The sequence below is a fragment of the Ptychodera flava genome, chromosome 12 (assembly GCF_041260155.1).
Source record: "Ptychodera flava strain L36383 chromosome 12, AS_Pfla_20210202, whole genome shotgun sequence".
Classification (NCBI taxonomy): Eukaryota; Metazoa; Hemichordata; class Enteropneusta; family Ptychoderidae; genus Ptychodera; species Ptychodera flava.
The window spans coordinates 15,986,061-16,013,686 of record NC_091939.1 but is presented as its reverse complement, the minus strand read 5'-3'; the positions used below and the strand labels follow the sequence as shown (position 1 = coordinate 16,013,686).

The 27,626-nt window shown below is 36.1% G+C and overlaps 1 protein-coding gene across 1 annotated transcript in view; it reads right to left on the bottom strand.

Annotated features, from left to right (window-relative positions):
- Positions 1-27,626, bottom strand: part of LOC139145166 (nuclear receptor ROR-alpha A-like) — a 44,969-nt gene that overhangs the window by 13,513 nt on the left and 3,830 nt on the right. Inside the window, exons 2-4 of the mRNA XM_070716147.1 lie at positions 14,410-14,507; positions 7,769-7,907; positions 1,800-2,942 (exon numbers count right to left, since the gene is read on the bottom strand). Coding sequence (XP_070572248.1) covers positions 1,800-2,942; positions 7,769-7,907; positions 14,410-14,507 — 1,380 coding nt within the window. The remainder of the gene's footprint in view (positions 1-1,799; positions 2,943-7,768; positions 7,908-14,409; positions 14,508-27,626) is intronic.

Genomic DNA, 27,626 nt, shown 5'->3' with positions numbered 1-27,626 from the left:
CCTAGGAACCTGTATACCAAACATCAAAGGCATCAGACAAATACTTTTTGAGAAACACATTTTTTGACCAAAAACGGCAAAAATTGACCCAAAAATACAAAAGTTTAAGATTTCATCAAATTTCAATATATCACACTAAGACAAACCCTAGGAACCTGTATACCAAACATCAAAGGCATCAGACAAGTACTTTTTGAGAAACACATTTTTTGACCAAAAATGGCAAAAATTGACCCAAAAATACAAAAATTGAAGAGTTCATCAAATTTCAATATATCACACTAAGACAACCCCTAGGAACCTGTATACCAAATATCAAGGGCATCAGACAAGTAGTTTTTGGGAAACAAATTTTTTTGACCAAAAATGGCAAAAATTGCACCAAAAATACAAAATTACACATTTCATCATATATTCAATATATCATATTTAGTTCATCTGTAGGAACCTGTATACCAAATATCAAAGCTGTCACTGTTACTGAGGGGAAATATGGCATCGCAGTATTAAAAATTGGGCTATGTTAAAGCTGGGGGCACAAAATCTGCTCGGAGACATTACGGGAAAGCTCCATTAACTTAGGAATACTCGACTTCCCTAGAGGATCAATTTCACAGACCTGCCTTTCCTACAATGGCACTACAATGGCACCAGCTGGATTAGATAAACATAACAATGGAACATTCACACCTTGGGGATTAAAAGTCTTCTGTTTGTCACCCGAGTTGGTCAGGCAAGGACTCGGGTTTCAGGTACCATGCAAGTTAATGCAGCCTTCCCCTAATGATATGAATACTTAGAGAGCAAAAAAAAGATATTTTCTGATTTTCACAATGCAGAACAAAGTACACAACAAAAAAATACCGCAATTATACGGTGTCGCTCAAATTTGATCAGAATTGGTATATACCAGTATGGGTTACCAATGATCAACAATAAATGTTGTTTCTAGTTCAGTGGAGGAAAATTCTACGTTGATGTTATGACAATGATTTCTGCACAGTACAACCAGAAAAACAACAAGAAATATTTAAACCAGAAAAACAGGAATGACAAAAGTAATAAAGGTCTGAAACTTTAGGTACTGGAGGTCAACTTTAGCAACATGCATAGCAGAAACAAGCCCCTCTTAGTTTGAGTATAGACGGTCTTCGCCCCCTCTACTGTCTATGGTTTCATCAGGTCTGTTAATATGTAACAGTTCATAAACAATGACAGGAAATGATTCAAGATCAGTGGAGTTGGCCTGTTTCTTACTGGCCTGCACATTTGCAGGATTTCACTTTTTCTTACCTCATTTGCACATTTTTGACACTGATGTGTTCATTTGAACAAATTCACATCTAAACCCCTACATCTACCTGTACACCAAATACTGAGACGGTAGCTTTGGCGGTATGGGAGCCTTTGTGTGTGACGGACATACATCCGCACATACCCACAAATATACAGACATGCAAATCAGATGCAAATGAACTGATTCAGCTTATACGATAACCTCACAAATGTGAGCTAAAAATGAACAAATAAGATTGAGGATCATCAAGAACACCTTATGATTAGAAAGCTCATTACCTACATTTAGTGATATTCTAAATTCAAAACAGTTGCTGTGGACACGAAAAAACCCCTGATTTACATGCAAAGGAAACAGAGGACAACCAATCATCTGTAAGGAAGTTTTGAAAATGATTTCAGCAGAGTAATAGCAAGCGAGTGGCAAGAAATGCAGTACTTTTTGAAAATATGCCGTTTTCTACAATATATTAAACGATAGTTTGGATGTAGCTCATACTTACCAGCTGACATCAAAGTTACAGCTGAGAGCAAAGCCTTCTCTGTGTCTTTAAGATGAAGTGAATTGATCCTCGAGCAGAATTCAAACATTCCTGTCACAAAGACGCCCATTGGCGTTCGCTGAGCCTGTTCCAGTGACATCTCCATGTCGGTGCCGAAGAACGTCATGGAGTTGTACGGCAGATGGTAGAGCATGGAAAGCCTGACGAGTACCACCTCGAAGCATCCTGCCTTGATGATGGTCATCCTGTCATCAATGTCAAACGTCTTGAACGCCGGCAAACGCTTGGCAAATGTGACAACGCCCTCTATCAGCACCGTAAAAGACTGGCTCACATACTGCCACGTCCTCGATGGAGAGAGACCTTCTGTTTCAAACGGTGTCTGAGGCATTTCAAGGGGCGATGTTTGGCAAGGTGCCTGCTCTTTGTCGAAGTGTAATCCTTCTGCCTGGTACTCTGATGGGGCTTGGTCATACTTCGAATTTGTATTTTGTGAACTCTTTCTCTGCTGTTGCTTGCTCAATATTGCCTTTTCCTTCGCTTTGCAGAATTTTGCCTGATCACGGAGATGCTGTGCCATGAAGCTTTCGTACTGGCATTTCTCGAGCCAACTGATCACCTCCTCTAATGTCATTCCTTCCAGTACTTTCTCACAAAGCTCGGGCGGGGGTTTGCTTTCTGCTCTCGCTGTCATTTTTGCCACCTTGGCACTTATCTCTGCGGCCATCTGCGCCTGTGGCGTTTCCGTCAATTTCGAATCCTCGTCATTCGTGTTGGAATCCCCAGCATGCCCTTCAGTGTTGTCAGACTGCTCGCTGTCGCAACAAGAATACATCTTAATTGGATTCTCCTCATCACTGGCTGATCTTGCTGTCGACTTTTTTACCGAGGTGAATGGTACCTCATCAAGACTCTCTGTGCAGTCGACTTTGATCGGTTTTTCCGACAGGCTGCTGTCCTTCGTTTCAATACGAAAGGGGTGAACCACATTGACAATCTCCTGACCTTTGACCTGATTGACAAGAGGCTTCTGTCTCAGCTGACTTGCAGATTCGTGAACGGCAATGTCAGAGTTCAGAAGTTTCTTGCTTTTCTCCTTCATGGCTGCTTTGAGCTTCTTTGAGCGTCTCCCAAGTTTGCAAGCTAAATTTTGCGTAAAAAGGAAACAAAAATTACTATACATGTAATCATTCTAGAGTTGAATGGCCTGTAGCTGATAACTGTTGATCATTTGTTCACTATTTTTGCTTTTTATGTAAACCACAGTTCTTTGTTATCCCAAAGCATGTTGAGATACACAGTATTTAGTTTGTCAACTCCCCATGTACATGAGTAAACTGCATTGATATTGTGAACAAGTGAATTCCGCAAGATCTTGACTAGAGTTTATAATAAAGTCTAAATGATGATGACGGTGCATTTTACATGTACCGGTATAGACACTGTGGTGACAAGTTAAAATACAGGTGGTAGGTGTATCAACATGCGTTGAGGAGGAGTACAAGAACTTGCACTGGATGAAAACAAACATAGGGCCAAAGTCCCTGAAGCTACTATAGACATGGATACAAAATTAAGTATTTCCTGACTGTATGAAATTATCTCACTAAGGTCATCCTAGGGACCTGTAAACCAAATATTAAAGCTGTCTGACTAGCAGTTTTGAAAAACAAGCGACCCAACAGTTGACAGAGCTCTGCTGTGTTATGTAGAGAATAACCTTTTGTGACACATGTATTGATGAAGAAGGTGGATATTTGAGCTGGTTTATCTTTTAATATCAGTATTTTCATCCTATTAACCAAGCACATTTTAACTTTTAAATTAAGATTGTAAGTAAGTTCTGTAAGTAGTCAGAGAAAGCACACTGAAGAGACAAATGTTTGAAACTTAAGAAGTTCAAGGTCATCAAAAGCATTATAAGGAATCACGTAACACTTTCGTTGCACTGTTTATACAGATTGCATAATTGCTATAAATAGCACATGAGGAATCTTACAGCCCAGCTTTACCATAAAAACCCTGTCACTTTGACCACTCTTTTAATTGACCACTCTATTTTTTTCCTCAAAAAGTATTTATTTTATCCTTACCCAGTCAATCATAAATGGAAATTAGAACTTTCTCTATCTCTATTTATTTGACCACCCTATCATGACAAACTATTAAGAGCAATTTCTTTTAGATAACATACAGGGCACACTAAATGACGGTTCAGAATATATTAAAGTTGGGATTCAGGAAAGTCGCCTTTACATGTTTTAATCCTCCACGATGGTAAGCATTTCACTATGAACTGTCAAAAAAAGTTGACCTTTCTGATAATTCCACACTAAAATTATTTTGGCTTTGATGATTTCCTAATTAATTCAATTATTTAAAATCATATTAATTTTTTTTTCTGGGTGAATTGATAGGGTTTATACAGTACAAGAATTACTTACAATGTAAGTCAAATTTGACCAAAAATGACAAAAAAATTCCTTAAAAATACAGATTTGCATATTTCATCACAATTTGAACAAATCTAAGTTGGGTTATCTCTAGGGACCTGTATACCAAATAACAAAGCTGTCTGGCCAGCGGTTATGAAGAAGAAGATTTTTTACCAAAAACACCTTTTTTGGCATTAATTTGCCTATTTTCAACAATATCAAAAAATTAAAAAAAAAAGTTTCTCAAAATCATATTTTTCATCAACACAACAAATATCAAATCAGTAAGTACTGCGGTTCTCAAGATATTTGAGTGGACGGACGCCTCACAAACGGACATACATACATACATACATACAGACTGACGCCGGACGCCGGACGGATACCCATCCCAATAGCTTCTATAGACTGTAGTCTATAGTAGCTAAAAACTAAGACAAAATCATTCATCAAAAGCTACGACTACTATTTCTTTAATATAACAAAGCTAAATGTGTTTCCAGAAAATATATTTAAGGTAGTATTTGCCTCAAAAGTGAAAGACTTAAACTTTTGCTCAAACTTTTTCAAGCTTTTCAAACTTTTTTCAACCATTCTCTTCCAAAATCAAGAATGAAAATCACAGGTCACTGTGCAAATTTTGGTCCTAGAGATACAAATGTCCCAAGATTTACTGATATTTGAAATGCAAAATTGCCACCATCATTTTTTAATTCTATGGACAAAAGTAAAATTTTCGATTATCAAAAAGCTAAGATGGTGAAAAGTTTTCTTCTTCCAAGAACTTTAAAATGAACCCCCACAAGTGGTAGATCAGAAAAGAATTGTAAAAGTTTGAAAGTCTGAATATCTGTCCCCGAGGCACGTTCTACCTTAAAGTATGATATTCAACTCATGCAATCAAATATAACTGAATAGCTTTACAAATTTACAGCTTTCAAAGTGTATTATAAAGTATAGTAGCCCTTTCAATTGCACATACTGTATTTTCTGTTTTGGAAAGACTTTCTCAAAAGACTGGAAACACAGTCCAATCAAAACTTTTATGTATCTTGCATACATTTATTGTATGAAATTAATATGTATGGTACTAGAACAAGTGATTAACATGTGACTGTTCTTGGAAACTTAAAGTTTTTCAATACCACACCTTACAGAAACATTTAGGTGTTAAAGGTCATGGACACAACAGAAAGAGCTGTAGAGAAAATTTCTAGGTCAATGATACACCGTACGCGTCGATGATCAGAGGAGCCTGTTTTACAGAAACTAATTTTTATCGTGATGATGCAAACTTAAAAGCTGTTTTGTGAGGTTGATCAAAAGTACACTGATATACATGTATGGCATGGCCAACTTTATTTCAGATCTGGGTTTTCCTTTGGGATCTTATCTGTACAGTTAAAGTTTGATGTTTACAAGAGGCCGCATCAGAACATGGTAAATAAACAAAGGTAGATGTGTCAATCGGCACTTTGTGGGGAAGACAGCTTATACTGCATGTGTTCACAGACCAGTGGACAGGTCATTGATACACATCTAGGGATATGCAGTACTTTGACCTGGTGCAAGTATCAGTGCAATCGGCAGCTAATACCGAGCGTTGTGTCCGTTGTGCAGCTTGTTTCTTAGTTATTGCTGACCAACAGAGCAATATACAGCTTCAAAAAATCACCTACATTGCCTTGGGTGGCAATGTTTCTAATAGATACCTTTTGACAGCCAATATCATGGTTGGAAATTTTGACTTGAGGTTAGCAGACTTTCAAACTAATTGATATGATTTCATTTCTCAACTTGCTGCACACTCTTCCAGAGAGTGTGGTTTTCCAGCACCTGTGGCTGCCTGATACTTTGTTGTGCATTCACTAATGTATCGAGATGTAATTTTTGTGTAATTTCTGCCATTTTTGGTGTTTCTGCCTAATAAATGATCTTACTCTACTTCCAAATCATTTCCAAACGCCTACTATTCAACCTGCAAATAAACCCTCTATGTACCGGTACGTAATGTCCTGTATGTACCGGTACGTAATGTCCTGTATGTACCGGTACGTGATGTCCTGCATATTTGTTGGTGACTGAAGTTGAGACAGAATTCACCTGCCAGCGTTGTAAACTGTACATATTGTACAGGATACAATGTGTTGGCATGGCTAATTAAATATTAATATTATTAATATCAATAATATTTTCCGCACACTCCAAGAAGCATAATAATAAATGTATTTCTTTGACAAAGCAAAAATAACAAAAATTTTTCAAAACATTCAAGCTATTGTCTGAGTAAAGACATACCCACATGCCACTGGGGAATTAATCTACCCTGACACTTGCAAATCTGTTAGTCATAGACCGCCTTTCAAAAATTATCTTAAGTAATAGTTTCAGGTTGTATTACAACTTTAATACTTATTGCAGCATTTGTTAAGGTTGGCCATGCTGAAACTGTACTTCCTGTTCAAACACAACATTCCGTTGAAAATTCTTCTTTTTACAAGTCAAAACTTGAATAACAGTAGGGCTTTATTTGTTTATGATGTAATTTTTTTTCTGAGAGATAATAATTGTTCAGCATGTTAGCTCAAGTTATCGGGTGCTACACGTGAGACCTCTGTATACTCCAGAATTTTGAGATCTGACAAGATCATTTTCTGACACTATTTACGATCTTATCACAATGCTGGCAGGCAAGGTTTGTCCTGCACTTACACATGGAAACGGCAAGGCTCAAAAACTGCTCCTTTCTGGCTGTATCCCTGGGAGAGGCAAATTTCACGAATGTTTTCTCATTTTCAGATTTCTAAGATTTGTTATCATTCTGATCGACACCGTTCTAGGTAGCAGGGCGTGTGACGCCACACGTTATCTTTGGCTCACTCATTTTTGAAAACATTAAAAACCTCCTCAGCTCAATTAACAAGAGTATCAGAGAGGAAAATTTCATCCTCTGAAACAGAAATTTGCTGAGCTATTAAAACGGCAAAACTTGCAAAAGGATGCCATCTCCTATATCTTGAGTTCATGTAATTCCCGCACAATTGCATGGTCAAACACGGAATATTAGCATCAAATAACATGTTTAAAAAAGACGCTACAAAAGGACATGGTAACTTTGAAATGGCTATGCAGCTCCTCCTAACTGAAGCAAATCATTCATTCTCTCGGCATACCAGTATATATACCATGTATTAAACTATCTAGAAATTACCTTGCAAATCTATAGTGCTATCTACGTTTTCTTGATTACATTCCTGGGAATGTGCTGCACAGCACATCACTCTACAATATATTCAAGACTACTGTGATGATATCATTGTTTTTATCTTACTTCTACTTGTGAAATATTCGCTATCTGGCAATTTAGACCCTGTGTTATAGTTTCCAACATGTTAAAATTACACAGCAAGCCACCAGTCTATGGTTTCAAGCAGACAATGGCACATACTATATGTCAACAAAAGTTTGAAGTTTAACGAAAATGTCATATTTAAAATTACCCTGTCATGAAAACACCTTTAAATATTGGCTTACCTTCTTTGGACATGCCAACAGCCTGACATTTGACCCATCTGCAATACTGACACTGGTTACGGGTAAATTTATTCACAACGCACTCTTTGCCGACGCACTGATATGTTTTATACAGGGACTGGCTCCTTGAAAAGAAACTCTGTAAGTGATGAAACAAAGATGAAAATTCATAAAAGATATCACAAATGCAATGGCACAGCAAACTCTTGGCTGTCATTCAAAGATACAAGACACAGAGCGTGGGAGGAACTTAGCTTTCTGGTTAAGGTAGAATGCGCCTCCAAAATGAAAGACTTAAAACTTCTGCTCAAAGTTTCCTTAGGGACACTCAACCATTCTCTTACCTAATCAAAAATAAGACATATCAAGAGTCACCATACAAATTTTGGCACAAAAGAAAGGGAATACCTAAGATTGACCGATATTGGAAATTCAAAATGGCTGCCATCCCTGTGTTAACTCTATGGAGAAATATTAGATTTTTGATTTTCATCAACTAAGATAATAAAAAGTTTACTGACTCCATGAGCTACAAAATGAGTTCCCCACGAGTAGCAGATCAGAAAAGCATTGTAAAAAGTCCCAATATCTGTCCTCGAGTTGCAATCCTACTTAAAGTTCTCGTCAGCAGCAAATTGGTGGATGTATTCCCACTGTTTTCTGCAGCAAAGTACAATGTAGGACCTCTTAAAAATTAAATTGAAAAGTTAGCATTGAAAAAGTACACAATGCCATAGCAACAGTCAGAATTTTCATGGTGATGTATTCTCTACATATTTAGCATCATCCTGGTGAATCCTTTATCATGTGATGAAAATTACCAGCATTAACTCCGAGGTGTTAGACCCGGAAACTATAAATATGTATTATATTTCTTTTTAATAGCAATAAGCCATTACTCTGGTGTCGTATTATTTTTGATTTAATATATACAACTATGTGAACAAAAGCCCTTGCCACCACGCACAAGTCAGAAAGCTCACAAACACATACAGAAATTACACTTTGAATTTCCCGTTGCCTGGCATGAGTGGAAATAAGCAGAGACACACAGCAGTGTATTAGATATCAAAAACTTCGGGATTAGACCAGACCAGCTGGTTTTTTTATGGAGTTGTCAGTTCTGCTTCCGTGCTAGTCGCTGTGCTAGTAGCATGTTGTGAGCAAAATACCAGGGATTGGTCAAATTGATAAAAAATTCTTTTGACGTTGAATATTCATGAAGTGCAATGACATCATGACCAGCGCAATGAAAACACTAATTTCACTTTCACACCTTTCTAATGTTGCATTTTGTACTGTATTTACTCAGTATGCCGGGTCACAGAGACAATAGTGATGGAAATCATTATCACATCAATAACATTTTTCGCCCATTTGCGTAAATGTCTTCCCAAAATTAGGGACATTTGTGCAGACTAGACCTGGCTGTGGTGTTTTTATTGTGTTCACAGAATGTCATATGAACACGATTGTGCACTTAAAAAGCAAAGCCTGGAGCCAGGCAACCAAGGGAGTTGTTAAGATAGGAGATCGAGTAAATATTGCTTGTTACGTCAGGAAAACTATTTCAATTCAGTTCCTATCCATGTAGTTTAATCTTTAATCTTCACTCACGCCCGCTCTATATGGTTCCTCATCAGTTTAGTTATCGGGTTTACAATTAATCAATTGATTGATATGACATGGTGTCAATGAACACGGCATTTCTAAGCTAATCTCAACAAACAGAAATATTAATCATGATTTCTCCGCAGCAGAACGATGAAACTCAAAGCAGCACTGCCCGCAGACGAAGACCATATCTAAATTAAAGAATCAATCAATACCGTTCACTAGAACAAGATTTCCTGAGCTCTATCAAGCACATTCATTTCCTCGTGACAGGGTCAAACCATGCACTCTGCAACACTTTGGTTGAAAACAGAAAAAAGGCGTTAGTACATAAGCAGATAACAGAGTACAAGTACGCTGACGTAAGCTGGTCCGGACATACCTATTTTTTTTCATAAATGAATTTTCAGAATGTTAGCAGTTGGAAAGGGAGAACCCTTGTCCCTTTACCATTATAAACGTAACGGCAGCAGTCAGGGATCACGGATTATTAAAACACACGCACGGCAATTGAAATCCATTGACCTAAAACCCTCTTTCCTGGTAGATGACAGTTTGGAAGTGCTAGAACCTGACAACAGAATTATTATTTGAATTTCCCAAAGCATGATAAATCACTGAAACCGGCTTTTGGGATTTCAACACAACTGACAAGTTTTCAATCAATGAACAGCTTAAAAGAAAATCAGCAAAGGTGATTGAGTGAGTGAGTATCCAAGGGTTAAAGGACCAGTATCTGTAACTTTTGATGATTTTCTTTCACTATTTTTGTTTTTAATGTCAACTGCAATTTCTTGTTCTTCCCCAAAAAAGTATGTTGAAACATCCACTATGTAGCTTGTTGACACAACATCTACATGTGTAAAATGCAAAGTTCTTGTTTATACTTGAATTCCAGTCTGGACCAGAATTCACTTGTCAACAACAACAATGCAGTTTACACATGCATGTATATAGATAGGCTCATTGAGAAGCTGAACACTGTGTATCTTGACATGCTTTGGGGAAGAGAACAAGAAACTTTCACTGACACTAAAAACAAAAACAGTAAAAAAAATTCAAGTTACAGCTACTGACTTTTTAAAGGCCCGTTTGGCAATCCCTGGGATCGCTTTTGTTCTAGTCTGTAAGAGGATTATGGAGATGTGATAGCCTTTAGTTTTCCATTGAAATTGTAATCTGATGGGCGGGTAAACTTTCTGATGAGACGATCTGGCGCAAACGCAGGCCTTTAACATATGAAAAACAGTTTGTGTGAATTTGTGCATGATAACAATGAAAGGGTTAAACTATTTGTTTATCATACATTCCTATTAATTGTTTACAGTCCCACAAAACATACTGTATTACCCCTGCAGAAGTGGGCCAGTTATACATGGTATTGGGGCTTAAAGGCCTATGTTGGAGCCAGATTGTCTCATCAGACCAGATATGAACTGAAAATGCTCACGTGTTTCATTATATATTGCAGTTATGTGTAAACTTGAACCTTTGCCACATGTTTGCAACTTCATTGAAAGTATTATGATCAACATAATGAACAATAATCACCGTCGATTAGGTCATGAAGTATACAAATATGTAATTAGCTGGAATAAAAATATTAAAGTTCTTTTACTGCTGTCATTGTATCACCACTTTATATAGCAAGTGTAATTACCGTTGGCCAAGTCCTTCAAACCATAGATGCTGAGCTGTGAAAGCTCATTAGACATGCAAATTATAAATTAGCTGACATGACAATTTGAAATGACTTTTGATATTGTTTTAACCTGGTATAATCATCAATGTACATAGCATATTTTGCCAACTTTGATCAAGTAAATCCCAGTATAGATCCATAATAAGCAAAGTTTATTAAATATGTAAATTAGGAATTGGCTTAAGTAAAAATGCTCAATGATTTTCAATAATGTTGTATCATGGTATCTGCATTATATGTAGCAAGTTTTGTCAACTTTGGTCTAGTTGATTCAAATATATATCCCTAATTAGGAAAGTTCATTAAATATGCAAATTAGGAATTGGCTGAAGAGAAAATGCTTAATGACTTTCAATAATATTGTATTATAGTGTCATTAATGTACATAGCAAGTTTCATCAATTTTGATCAAGTCAATTCAGATAAATATCCCTAATTATGAAAATTTATTTAATATGCAAATTAGGAATTGGCTGAAGTAAAAATGTCTTTTGATTTTCAATAATGTTATATCACAGTATCTTTGATGTATATAGCAAGTTTCAACAAGTTCAATCAAGTTAATTCAGATATGTATCCCTAATTGGGAAAGTTTATTAAATATGCAAATTCGGAATTGGCTGAAGTAAAACTGTTCAATGACTTTCAATAATGTTAAATCATAGTATCTTTAATATACATACCAAGTTTGGTCGATTTTGATCGAGTAAAATCAGAAATATATCCCTAATTAGGAAAGCTCATAAAATATGCAAATTAGCAACTATCTTTCATGTCACCCCTTAATGGTCCCCACTGCTGATATATTTTGGTGTGATCAACATTTGTAGCAAATCTCATCAAATTGTGTGTAGTCGTTTTTAATGTATATCCATTTTTTCTAAAATCACTAATTATGCAAATGAGCAAAAAGGATGCAAGCCACACCCACCAAAAACTAATCAGTTCTTGCCATTTGCTAACTGAATCTATGTACCAGATTTGATTCTGATCTGATCAGCCGTTTTAGAGATATCGGACCAACAGACAGACAGACAGACAGACAGACAGACATTGCTGCGATGACCGGGTTTCGACACAAGTGGCAGCATTAGACCAAAAGAAAAATTAGATCTGCAACTACCTAATGAATAATTGGCACATTTGTTAAAATGGTACTAAAAGTCATCCTTTCAACCTGGTAGTTTTGCATAAAACTTCTATCAAATACTTATGCCAGTGTACCAAATATCAGACCTCTAGCTCTATTGGCTGGCTCAGAATTAGATATGCACATAATTAATGAGGTGCAGGATGTGATGTCATAAGGTCTCCCATCATACCAAATATGAAGCGTGTAGCATTTGTGGTTACTGAGTTATGGATATATACGTATATTCAAGGTCAAAGGTCATCAAGGTCACATGACATTTTGTCAAAAAAATTGTAATGCTAATCTATCCCTATATACCAAAAATCAGACCTCTAGCTCTATTGGCTGGCTCAGAATTAGATATGCGCATAATTAATGAGGTACAGGATGTGGTATCATAAGGTCTCCCATCATACCAAATATGAAGCGTGTAGCACTTGTGGTTACTGAGTTATGGACATATACGTATAGTCAAGGTCTAAGGTCATCGAGGTCACATGACATTTTGTCAAAAAAATTGTATTGCTAAGCTATCCCTATATACCAAAAATCAGACCTCTAGCTCTATTGGCTGGCTCAGAATTAGATATGCGCATAATTAATGAGTACAGGATGTGGTGTCATAAAGTCTCCCATCATACCAAATATGAAGCTTGTGTAGCACTTGTGGTTACTGAGTTATGGAGATATATGTATATTCAAGGTCAAAGGTCACCGAGGTCACATGACATTTTGTCAAAAAATAATTGTATTGCTAAGTTATCCCTATATACCAAAAATCAGACCTCTAGCTCTATTGGCTGGCTCAGAATTAGATATGCGCATAATTAATGAGGTACAGGATGTGGTATAATAAGGTGTCCCATCATACCAAATATGAAGCGTGTAGCACCTGTGGTTACTGAGTTATGGAGATATATGTATATTCAAGGTCAAAGGTCATCGAGGTCACATGACATTTTGTCAAAAAAATTGTAGTGCTAAGTTATCCCTATATACCAAAAATCAGACCTCTAGCTCTATTGGCTGGCTCAGAATTAGATATGCACATAATTAATGAGGTACAGGATGTGGTGTCATAAGGTCTCCCATCATACCAAATATGAAGGGTGTAGCACTTGTGGTTACTGAGTTATGGACATATATGTATATTCAAGGTCAAAGGTCATCGAGGTCACGTGACATTTTGTCAATAAAATTGTATTGCTAAGCTATCCCTATATACCAAAAATCAGACCTCCAGCTCTATTGGCTGGCTCAGAATTAGATATGCACATAATTAATGAGGTACAGGATGTGATGTCATAAGGATACCAAATATGAAGGGTGTAGCACTTGTGGTTACTTAGTTATGGACATATACGTATATTCAAGGTCAAAGGTCACCGTGGTCACATGACATTTTGTCAAAAAAATTGTTTATATGCTAAGTTATCCCTATATACCAATTCCAGGGTTAGGTTGGTAGCGGGTCGAGTTGACTGGGGTCGAGGTGGTTAGGGGTCGAGATGTCCAGAAACCATGGTCATCATGCTTCCCATAGACTAGCATGTATCAGAAAAATTAAAACTGTGATAACTTCATTAATATGCAAGCCACGCCCACCAAAACCTTTTCAGTTCCAGCCATTTGAATTCTGAAGATGTCTACCAAATTTGACTGAAATACCTACAGCCGTTTTTGAGATAATGGGGATACAGACACACGGACACACACACACACAGACAGACATGGCTAAACCATATGCTCACGTGTGTGAACACGTGAGCAAAAAATTTACTTACTAGATTACAATTTCAATGGAAAACAAAAGGCTATCACACCTCCATAATCCTCTTATAGACTAGAACAAAGGCAATCCCAGGGATTGCCTAAAGTGCCTTTAAGTTTTGCAATTCTTGCGAAAACCTTTTGAATGGGGAAACTTTGGTGATAAGGCCATGCACATATGTATGCATAACACTAACTGTACCTGTTCACACCCACAACCTACTAATTGGGAAAAATTTTGAGATATGGCCACACAGGTATGTATGCCAGAACTACACGAGCTAACGCCTACAAGTCTGGATTGCTCTATTTTGTCCTCCCCTGTCCTCACACAGAGGGTCTTCTGTGATGCAGAACTACGGATCCACTAAAAAGTCTCGCAGTAATCTTTCTTCTCTGTGTACGTTTTCATCTTACACCTACCTTACATCCGTCACAAGCAACCACGCCATAATGATAGGTAGACGAGTACTCTCCACACACCCAGCATTGCCGTAAAGTGGGGTCAGTGTTCCCATTATCTGTTTGAACAATAGAAAATGGTACAGATACACATAAAGTTGTTGATGACCAAATAATTCAAAATATGATTTTTCTTGAAATCTGACCATAGGGGTAGCGTAAATGTCCATCCCCAGGGGTGGGGGTGAGGATGCTTTGGTTTCAGCACAGGTTTCTTTTTGCTATTTTAATATGCTAGATTATGATATTACCAATTAAGATTTATACTACCAACATAGGGTGGATTGTCTTGGTCTTATTTCAGCAGTGGTTCTGCAAAGATTTCTTTTTCTCCTTCACTGTGTCATGTATTTGTCCTGTGATAATCTTATGCAGAGTTTTATCTCTATGTTACTTCTGTCATGGAGTTAGAAAAACTCCATGCTTTTATCTGAGGCATTTGATTGCCTAATGCCCCACAGCATGCAAAGTCAACAAAAAATGCACCAGCAAGGGTACAACAGAAGAAAGACGCCAAAAGACGCCATAGACTTTCATGCCATACAGCCTCACATATGCCAAGAACTTTTTTAGCCAATAAACTTGATATGTTACACTTCTTTTAGACAGGTATAGTGTGTTTCCTATGATTGGAAGCCCAGCCAAACCACTATGTATTTCAAAGATCAGGAAATGAAGAAGCTTCGAGTAGTCTTTCCATGTTTGGTTTAGCAAATCAGGGATGGGAAAATTGGCTTAAAATGCACATTTTTGGTTCAGAATGCAATGAAAATGATTAAAAGACTCTAAAAATAGATCTTATTGTCCAAAAGCTTGCAAACTTTTACACATTTTAAATGTCATGAAAAGACATATTTTGGTGAAAATTTTCAGCAGCGGAACTTATTAAATGTAAACAATAAACAAACAAACAATTGTTGGTATTTGTCAATAACAAAATACCACATAACCTTCAACACAGTTACACAAAAGCATATATCACAAGTGAATTATAGCTTAAACGCTACACAATATTAATAAGTAACATGATTGCATTTCGTAAACAAGATCTTTTATTCATTTATCTTTGTTTATTTATTTATTTGTTTGTTTGTTTGTTTGTGTATTTCTTTCTGCATTGAAAGGTGAAACCATGTAACAAGGAAAAAATCTTTGTTTTTTTTTATTTGGATTCTGATTGCTATCAGATATGATTCAGTTGTTTTTGTTATGGAATGAATGTTGTCATTGAGTTAGAGAGGATACATTTGAGAGGTTATGGCATTGCAAGTAAACACAAACAACTAATTTGATTGAATATCTGGCAACAAGCTGCCATCTTACAAGACAAATTCAAATCAGAGCCCGTATTCAGCTCCGTTATTAGCTACCCTGTGATTGGCAAACGACGAAAAACTTCACCACAAAAACGCACTACCTGAACTTCTGAGAAAATAAATTCAGTTCAAGAACTAAATAACATAAGTTCGAGGTACAATAAGAACGACATTTGCCTCTGAACGCTTTCGATAACCGTACCGGCCCTGACGTTTGATCGCGATGTCACCATAATGATCATGACAGTCAACATGAACACATACGAAGTTTGATCACGTATTTTGACGAGCACGCAACAAAATTTGCCAGAAAATGAACAGAAACCAATAAATATGAAATAAATAATTACATATCGGGTATATTTCGACAAAAGAATATGTTATAGACGTAGGAATATGACGTGAGGTCAACAGTTCGGAAGGTGCCGTGTTGTACGTTTTGTGCATACAAACCTGTGATTGGCGGCAATCTTGGCCATCTCGATACACGGTGAAGAATGCCGCGATACCAAAGTTTACTTACATAAACAGACCTGATCGCTCCAAAATCACATATTAAATTAAGATTTAGTGAAAATCCTTTCAAATTTCTTCATCATTAGTGTTTTTGGCCTAGAATACCGAACTGACAGACTCAAACTTTAGCTTTCAGAGAGGCTGGTCAGTGCGATGCTCCGTGGTGACGCCATTCGAGCCGCTGTTCACCTTCAAAATCACGTACGACCGATCAACAAACGTCTTCATTTTCTCAGAAAATATCCTCAAAAAATACCAAAATATGTCATTTCTATAAAGAAATGGCTAATAACTTGTCACAAAACTATCATCTTTAGGATGTATGGCAGAAAAAAACGTTCAAAATGTCTCTCACTTTGGCGGAGTCAGCGACCAGATCGGATTAGATATTCACGGTAAAAATAGTCGACCCGATTTCCTCAAAAGGTCGCTCAAATTACTGGAAATTGCCGTAGCTACATCAGGTGATGTCATTATTTTAGTCCTTACATGGACATGATGGACCTGAAGTGGGTTCAAAGGGTAAGGAATGGCTTTATTTGTCAGGTGACCTCTTAAACATGGGAAATCAAGTTCCAAACTTTGCCTTAGCGAACCCAAGGCTGTGTACGGATATATCCGTGCGTGGTGCTGAGCGTGAGGCGTGTACGGATATATACGGGCATGGCGTTTTGAGGGTTAATACCCTTCCTGGTGCATTCGTTGTTGACTTTGTCAAAGTTAATCCAGTGATAATCTGGTGACAGCGTCCACAGATTCGTAACTTACCCTTGCCTGCATTGGTGCATTAAGCAATAAAATGCATCAGATATTAGAGATGCAACCGTAGTTTATCTACTGTCTATGATGCAACATAGTAATAAAACCTTGTGTAAGATTGTCAAAGGACAAATCCATGACACAGTGAAGGACAAAAAGAAATTCCTACAAAATCAGTGCTAAGGTGGATCGAGAGACCCAAGGTTGGTAATATAAATCTTTATTGGCAAAATCATGGTCAAGTGTATTATAATAAACAATAGCTACACAAAACTTGTGCTGAGACCAAGGCAACCCTATCCTAACCCCACCCCTGGAACGAACATTTACCCTATTCCCTATGATCTGACATCAACAAAACCATTGGCAAAATCTACGAAAATCTTACAAGGTGACCGAACTGAAAAACAAGCTTTGTAATGGTAAACAAATGGGACTGACTGAGTTTCAGTCGAAGCTGTCAAAATACTGCATGATTGCAAATATTTCACATCACTCATTGTGAACTAAAAAATATTGGAGAAAGTCTTGAAGTCACAGAGTGAATTTCAGCTTCTCAGTCTACAGTAAGAATGTTATGATACTTTCCCTATAACTTGACATATTAAGCTGTTACTCCAGGCACTAGCGGAGAAAGGCATTTATCCTAAAGTGCTTCAGCAATGAGAACAGAAATATTGTAAAAATACACGCACATATTAACTTTTCCAAGAAGAGCTCTGAGCTCCAGGCACAGTAGATGAAAAAAATATTCTTTGATCCAAAATTTGCGAGAGATAGGTAAAAAAACGCCTTTGGCAAACAGCGTTACATTTTCTTATAATGCACTTATTTTTCTGTGAAAAAGCATTTGCTATTGTAACATGGGTCGAATTTTTGAGTAAGTGCTAGTGCATAGTCAATAATGCTTTGTTTGCAAGTGTACAGAATTCCATTTCTTGAAAGTATCAGAAAAGCCCTGCTTGCCGATATTGTTACTAAAAAAAAAACAGCTGTGAAAAACTCATGTCGTGTTTTCAGGATAAATTTAAAAATCCTTTGGATCGATTTAGATGAGTTATCAAGGTCACCTTGAAAACTAACTAGAAAAATGTTGAAAATGTTGAAAATCAAGCTTTCTGAAAGATTAAATTAGAGAGAGGCTGCCATTTTGAGCCTATAATATGATAAAATTTGAGGTTGGCTTTTATTTCTGATAAAGAAAATTGCACCATGAATCCAAATTCTCGCATTCTTAATTTCTTTTCACAACTCAGAAACTGAAACCGGGAAATCTTGAATGCATATCTTAGCAAAAACTGCAATCAAACTCATTGTTTTATCTTTGAAATCTGAAATATTTTCTCATATAGAACAATGATGGCATCTCAGAAGTTTTTGATGTGGATGAGCCATTCTTCCCTGTGACCTTGACCTCGATGAATGACTTATGGAGCTATCATGAGACCCAGGTAAAAGTTGAGTCCTAAATGCACCTGGACATTTTTGACTAGACATATAGCACCCCCACCCACAAACAGCATCACTATTGTCAGTGTACTGTGGTGGATGAACCATTAAACTTGGGGGTGGTCGTACTCTGAATTCAGCATATGCAATTACAAATTCTTTGACTTCCAATATTTAAAAAGGAACTTCCTCTATATTCGTAAATCTATGCAAATGTAAAAAAAGCCAACGCTACTGATCGGACGTGCCGTGTTTGGTCACAGAGTCCTATGACTTTGCCATGTTTCAGGTGTTCACTGTCATCAAATCTTGCGTAGGATGTCTGTTAATGTATATCGACTAAACTTGGGTTGAAAATAAACTGAAAAAATGTTCCGCTTTTTGTCAGAGAACGCATATGTTTCAAAATATGTTCCCTGTACGACCATTTGACCCCTCTTTGCATGTGTCATGAAAGTGCCCATCATGATTATTCAAATTTATCATATGGTCAAGGGGATGCTATGAGAATTCAAAAACTCCCGCCCAGTGTATGTAAATGGCTGCGTCATCAGTAATCCCCCTATTGAGCCCATGGTCCTGTAGGTTCCCGTTTAACCTTTTTGAGAATGGGCAGAGCATGCATACTTTTTTGCTAAAATATTGGCAAATGTTTTTAAACGTTCATGTCATAAAAGCAGCATGGTAAAAAATATTTTCAACGCCTTCATTGTCAAATTTTGATACGATACAGTAATGGTAAATTTGGACGTCTATTCATGGAAATGCAATTATGGGATTCAACAACTTATACTGTCATTCGCCTTGTTTCTGAACACGCCTTTCTGTGATGTTATAGTCTATCCCTTAATGCTTGGGAAAATTTTATGATATGCTGATTGTATATGTATTGGGAGAAATCGTTAATGGTGTCAGAAATTAAGTCTACTGACAGCGTACTTGCTCTACCTGTTCATTAAGATAGCATATACCCCCTGTCTACAGACTGGCGATTGGTTGATGGATGTGTTTTCGCAGTACACGGTAAATTCATGTCACGTCGGCAGGTTTTTTTAACCCTGATGTTTCTCCTGCGCATTGCTTGAAAATTTCACTTCAAAGATGTTATTGCGATTGTTAAATCCGAAAGTACAAGGCAAAAAAACAACAACAACAGCAACCAGAATTCAAAAAAATATCTAAGAATATAAGTCGATACTACTGATTATACAAGAAAAGCCTGATGACGGCTGGCTTATAAAACTTTACCTTGCAGTTTTAAAATTGGTCAATTAGAGGTATCATAGTCTTGAATTTCTGTTTTTGATCCTTGATGGAAAAAAGAACTATCAAAGAATGATTTGAAAACAAATGGCTTTTTGTGCTCACCTGCATTATGCATATCACTGATGAAATATACTTGGTTCAGAGTACGCATTTAAAATTGTAAAATATTTGTTTGATATTTAAGATATTGACAAAAATACTTAATTACACTGCAGAGTTTTCCAAAAGGGATGTTTAGGATGGGCCACCCTTCTATTTTTGGAGCAGTCTTTTCATATGTTAATAACTGTACAAAAGATTATATTTTCACCACAAGAGAATATGCAAATTATGCATTGTTATGTAAATTTGCCACCCTCTGTTTTTCAAGCTGAGGAGAACGCTGTATTGGGAACTGCAGCTGTTAAGAAATGAAATGGGGATAAAGATTTGGAGTGTTACCATGACAACCTCAGGTCTTTTGAATCATAGAGAGGCAATTGATCATAAAAACCGATGTATGTATGAAAGTGTAATTCCTTCATTTTGGTCCCGACACATTTTTTTTTGTGACGATAAATGTAATAATGTTATTATCTATCAAGGAAATAACCTGGTTTCACGGCTTCGCTGTACCATCTTCATGCTTTGGCACAAATCATACACATTGTTCAAAAGTTTATTAAGTTTGCAACATATTGATTGCTGGTACTGAGCGACTATTAAAACGATCATGCAAATTTACTTTTTGGCTGCCTTGGAGTCTGGTATGGTTTGCATTGACTTGCGGTTCATAAAGTACAATGTTGTATAATGCTGTGATTTGTGACTGGCAGAAAGTGAACGGCTATATGAACTTCAGGCTCCATATAAAGAGAAGATTTCACGTTTCAAACCTTTCATTGGTCTTTATAATCAATCGGCCTTAATTCTGAAACATCTGTAAAAAGCAACAGAATCAACGCTCCCGCTTCTCTGCGGCAGTAATCGCCTGTATTTATTTTTGTAAAGTCACACTTTATGTCGCCTCTGGGTTCATCTACTTTGAATTTGATCACAAAATTCAGTGGACTGAACCACTTACAGCAATTAATTGTGAAATTTCAAGGTGTTCATATTTCTTCTGCAATGATGAAATGGTTGAATGTTTCTGGGGTTTTTGATAATACCTAATGAAAAACAACAGTCATGTTTTATCCTCTACCATATAAAAGAGGTGACCATATGATGGTTGGTAGCTGAACACCAGTAAACCAATCTCTTTTACTGCGTGCAATTAAGGGCAAGCTGTTTGCCCTCCATTCCAATAAGTCACATTTACTGACATACCGTACAGGATGTTCCATATGGTTGAATTTTTCCGCAATAGGGCTGAAGCAATAATTCTTAAATTAAACTAGTCAAAACTTTTATTGCTTTCATCTAAACCAAGTGGTCGATATAATTCAAGTGTATTATGTAGTGAATAACTATTTGTGACACGTGTTGATGAAGAAGGTGGAAATCTTTGATAGATAATTTGAGTGGCCCGAAAAAAAAAATGGCGAAAATAGCAGCAAAAACACACAATTAAAGATTTCATCATACTCTGAACATATTAAATTTAAGATTGTCCCCAAAGAATATGTCAACAAAAGTTATCAGATGAGTAGTTTTTGAGAATCAAATTTTTTGACAAAAAATGGCATATATTGCTCCCCTAAAAACAAAGTTGCAGATTTCATCATAATTTCAATATTTCATATTAATATGACATTAAACTGGTCCAATAATCATTTCCATTCAAGGTAATACATTACCTGGTCCATGGAACATTTATGATTTACAAATTTAAATAGGACCATCCTGAACCACTGATAGTTAGTGGTGGTACCAGGTGTCCGGAATGGGTAAGCGTACGCTGCTAGCATGCTACACCCGTCAGGATTGGTCCCAAAATTGTCTAAATATTGTATGAAATGATACAGGATATTAAAATAACCCCTTGGAACCTGTATACCAAATATCAAAGCTATCTGACGAGAAGTTTTTGAGAAAGAAATCTTTTTAGCAAACATAGGGCCAATGTCCCTGAAGCTACTATAGACATGGATACAAAATTAAGTATTTCCTGAATGTATGAAATTATCTCACTAAGGTCATCTTAAGGACCTGTATACAAAATATTAAAGATGTCTGACCAGCAGTTTTGAAAAAAATGAGCGACTAACAGTCGACACAGCTCTGCTGTGTTATGTAGAGAATAACTTTTTGTGACAGATGTGTTGATGATGAAGGTGGATATCTTTGATAGCTTATTTCAGGACAGCCTGACCAAAATGGAAAAATTAGCTACAAAAATACAAAATTGATGATTTCATCATAATTTACATTAAGTTAAACACTAGGAACCTGAATACCAAATATCAAAGCTATCAGATGAGTAACTTTTGAGAAACAAAGATTTTGACCGACAAAAATTGTGCCAAAAATACAAAATTGCAGATTTCATCATTATTTCAATATGTCATATTTAGTTTATCTGTAGGAATCTGTACACCAAATATCAAAGCAATCAGACAACTACTTTTTGAAAATTATTTTTTTTGACCACAAATGGCAAAAATTGCCCCAAAATACAAAATTTTAGATTTCATCATATCATAATTTGAATATATATTTTGATCATTCCTATGAATCTGTATACAAAATATCAAAGTTGTCAGACAAGCGATTTTGATGAAATAAATTTTTAACCAAAAATCACAAAAACAATCCTTAAAAATACAAATTTGCATATTTCATTACAATTTGAACAAATCTATGTTGGTTCATCACTAGAGACCTGTATACCAAATATCAAAGCTGTCTGACCAGCGCCAAATTTTTAAAAAACGAGCAACCTAACAGTCAGCTGAGCTCCGCTGTGTTATGTAGAGAATAACTTTTTGTGACAGATGTGTTGATGACGAAGGTGGATATCTTTGATAGCTTATTTCAGGACAGCCTGACCAAAATGGCAAAATTAGCTGCAAAAATACAAAATTGAAGATTTCATCATAATTTTAATATATTACATTAAGTTAAACCCTAGGAACCTGTATACCTAATATCAAAGCTATCAGATGGGTAACTTTGGAGAAACAAAGATTTTACCAAAAAAGGCAAAAATTGACCAAAAAATACAGAAATTGAAGATTTCATCAAATTTCAATATAGCACACTGAGACAACCCCTAGGAACCTATATACAAATATCAAAGCTATCACACAAGTAGTTTTTTAGGAAACAAATCTTTTGACCATAAATGGCAAAAATTGCCCCGAAATACAACATTGTAGATTTCATCATAATATGAATATATCATATATTGATCATTCATAAGAATCTGTACACCAAATATCAAAGCTGTCAGACAAGCGATTTTGATGAAATAACTTTTTAACAAAATGACCAAAAAAATCCTTAAAAATACAAATTTGCATATTTCATCACAATTTGAACAAAGCTATGTTGGTTCACCCCTAGAGACCTGTATACCAAATATCAAAGCTGTCTGACCAGCGGTTATGAAGAAGAGGATTTTTACCAAAAACGCCTTTTTAGTGATAATTTGCATATTTTCAACAATATCAAAAAATAAACAAAAGTGGTTTCTCATAATCATATTTTGCATCTACACAACAAATATCAAATCTGTAAGTACTGCGGTTCTCAAGATATTTGAGTGGACGGACATCCTCACAAACGGACATACATACATACATACATACATCCATACATACATACATACAGACTGATAAAGGATGCCTGACGGATACCAATCCCAATAGCTTCTATAGACTAGAGTCTATAATAGCTAAAAATAGCAAAAATTGCTCCAGAAATACAATATTGCAGATTTCATCATAATTTCAATATATCACATTTTAGTTCATCTGTAGAAACCTGTATAACAAATATGCAAACTATCAGATGAGTACTTTTAAAGAAACACATTTTTTGACCAAAATTGGCAAAATTGGCTCAAAACTTAAAATTGTAGATTTCATCATAATTTGAATATATCACGTTTTGATTATCCCTATGAACCTGTATGCCAAATATCAAAGCTGACAGACAAGCAGTTTTGGTGAAATAAATTGTTAACCAAAAATGGCAAAAATTGCCTTAAATATGCAAATTGGCATCCTTCTGCACAATTTAATTAGATCTGAAATAGGTAATCCCTAGGGACCTATATCCAAAAGATCAAAGCTGTCTGACTTGTAGTTTTGAAGAAGATTTTTAAAGATTTTTTGACTAAAAATGAAAAAAATATCGCAATTATACGGTGTCACTCAAATTTGATCAGAATTGGTACATACCAAAGATCAACAATAAGCGTTGTTTCTATCTGTTCAGTGCAGGAAAATTATACATTGATGTTATGACAATTTCTGCACAGTACAACCAGAAAAACAACGAGAAATATTTAAACCAGAAAAACAAGAATGACAAAAGTAAATAAGGTCTGAAACTTTAGGTACTGAAGGTCAACTTTAGCAACATGCATAGCAGAGAATCTTTCAGCCATGGATGTACAAAAATAGACATCCATGGTTTCAGCAGGTCTGTTAATATGTCACAGTTTATAAACAATGACAGGAAATGACCAATTAGCTGTTTCAGTTACTGCTACCACTCCCAAACATAATAGGTACCCTGCATACAAATAGGTCACATTTATCATTATAAGCTCTTTTTGGTATTTATATATAAAACCAAATATGAGCTAAAAATTGCCTTAAAAATACAAACATGCTAATTATACCATGATTTGAACATATCTTACTAATTTCTTAGGCCACCCTCAGTGAACTGCATATCAAATTTCAAAGCAATCGGACATGCGGGTTCAGAGATTTCTTTACCAAAATCAGCAAAAACTGTCCCAAAAACACAAATATGCAAATTTCACCACAATTTGAACAAACACACATGAGGTCACCCCAAGTGAACTGCATATAAAATTTCCAAGTAACTGGACGACTGACGGACAACAAGTCAGCCTATTTGATAAGCTCCACATCGCTGACAGCGGAGTTAAAAATATACACGTATCAATATGTCTCCTGAGTTTTTTAGAGACACTATCACCTTTTCAGGGAGGCAAAAATCAAGTGGTTATTTTTGTAGAATTTGAGAAGTTGATCACTGTTTTCAATTTTAAAATGCATCAATAAAGGGGCTGACACAAACATCATAACCTACGCTTTAAAGTGGTATTTCCTATCTGTAACTTTTTTTGTACCTCTCACATTGATGCTAACAAGCCACATTCTATCCTGAAAGTATGGGAAGATCATGCTCAATTTTGAAACAAAATGGATAGTTCTGAGGTGTGATTTGAGAATCTGATGTCTACTGCAAGTTTTGACAGTGTGTTGTCATAGAGATTGACATTCTAGGGAACCTACCAGAAGCAGCATGCACATCACTACACTGTGTCATATAGTAGTCTTACTTTGTGTCTTTACTTCCCACATATCTATATTCCAATACGTGAGTACCGCTCATCTTCACAAATTTAAAGTGATACGGAAGGATTCAAACTGCTAAGCAACGGTTGCTAAGGGTAATTTCCAAAATCAATCAAAATGCAAAGTTTTCATGGTTTTCTTTGCACAATAAAGATTTACAGAACCATACAATTCCAAAAGACGCAGGTTTGTCTCACGATTGGTTAGTGACATCACACATATGCACATGTTCACAGCTCTACTTTAAAAAAACGTTTCAGCTGCTACAAATTTGCACCAAATTTTCCAAAATTTCCGAATATAACACATGAGATACCTGTTCAGAGCCCCTAGCATGGAAATTTTGAAGGGTTTTACGACAATATCTCATAAACACCACGGTCTGGAATTTTTAGAAACACATGCTTATGTATATTCCCTTGTATGACTTCAATAATTCTACCAAAAGTCGGCTAAATTGGTTTACAATTGAGAGAGTTGAAAGATTTTGAGCATTTTCAAAATACCAGGAGTCGAAAATCCATAGAAAAAAACGGAACAGTAAGATTTTGCCATGTGCAAAAGTGCGCGTTTGGAATAGCAACCAATGCGCGCTTTGAATCCTTCGGTATCACCTTAAGCCCCATTAGCTGTATCTTTTTGCAGTTTTTTCAATAAGATGGTTTGAAAACAAATGCACCTCATTATGTGAAAATACTTACCGAACAGTGACTACAGAACCTCGTTAATCAAACATTCACAACGAAAACAGAACTAGGATTTTAACAACCAAATAATTTTTGAGTTGCAATTCAAATATGGCTGCTGCTCATATATTGATGTAAGTATGTGAATTTAATCGACCAAATCCAGCACCAAGGATTGTCATACAAACAGTTTCACAATTTGTATATTTTTGGTCAGTAAATGCAAAAACGACACGGCTTGGAGTTTAAGATTCCTTGGACTATTGAAATGCAAACTTACATTAGTTTTTTATTGATTTAACAACATCTGCACAAATGTGTACGGGAAAATATAGATCACAGGTATTAACAGGACAGAGTCGCTCCTTTAGCTTTTTGTCATGAATTTTGTTTTATATGAAAACCAGTTTGTGTTGTATGACCACAGAGGACTCTTGCTCCTTGTTTGTTTGTTTGTTTGTGTGTTTGTTTATTTGTTATGTATGATTATTTCCCTATACCGGTACAATACAGAACCAATAAAGTGTTGTATTTGTGTTCATATTTGTCAATAAAGAACAGTACTTGTTTGTTTGTTTACAAATATAGTCAATAAATGACACTTTAAAAAGTTTCTTATAAAATCGCACACATGAAATAAAGCATACCCTCTTTGCCATGAGTAGTAAGCTCTCATGTATATCCACCATTCTCTCTGAATACGCACATTTTCTAGTTAGTAGAAACAAATAAACAAACCAACAAACAAATAAGGAGCCAGAGTCCCTTGCAGCAAGACAAGCTTAAAAATTCAGTGGAACATTTTACAGTCTGTACCAAAAAATCAAGTTAATGTACAACTCTCACCATGGATGGCTGAACATACACTGTTGCATAAAGTTTGGATTTCATACAAACTTTTTCATTGCAATCTTTATTGGTGGTGCCTTTCATTTAGGTACAGATGGCAGCTTTCCCTTTCATTGTGTCAATGCTTATTTGTCATAGGCAAGCAAGTCTGAATAGGAAAAATCCATGTTGTCTAGTGGTCATAAAGGAAATCATCTCTTTGCATTCAGGAAAAGGGTAATATTTGACACTTTTGCAGTTATGTACAGTCGTCATTTTGTACACTGAATGATTTTATGTAGGTATTCCATGTTTTTTTGATATCACAAAAAGTAAAAAATTAGCAACTCTGCCCCTTTAAAGTAACGTTTCACATAAAAGACACTGCAACTTTAATACAGAACAAATACAAACAAACTACGACAAAAATATTCAGTGTCTTACAGTCTACCATACATTGCATGCTGTTCCACTGCACTGCAGACTGGCTGCTTTAGCAAACTGAAAAACCTCAATGTAAAATGGAGCTACATGTACTTTATATTGAAAGCTCATTGTATATTGATCTCTTGCACATTGATTTTCAGAACAGTTTTTCCTTTATCTTTGTAAGCTGGGAAACCACTCTACAACAAGGGACCTAACGGCTGATACAACTTAGCTGTGTTATGTAGAGAATAACTACACTGTATTTGAGTGACGTTAGTTGAAGGTGGAAATCTTTGATAGCTCATTTCAGGATGGCCTGACAAAAAATGGCAAAATGGCTGCAAAAATACACAAATGAAGATTTCATCATTGTTTGAACATATCACATGTAGATTATCCCTAACATGCCAACCAAAGCTATCAGGCGAGTACATTTTTGAGAAACAAAT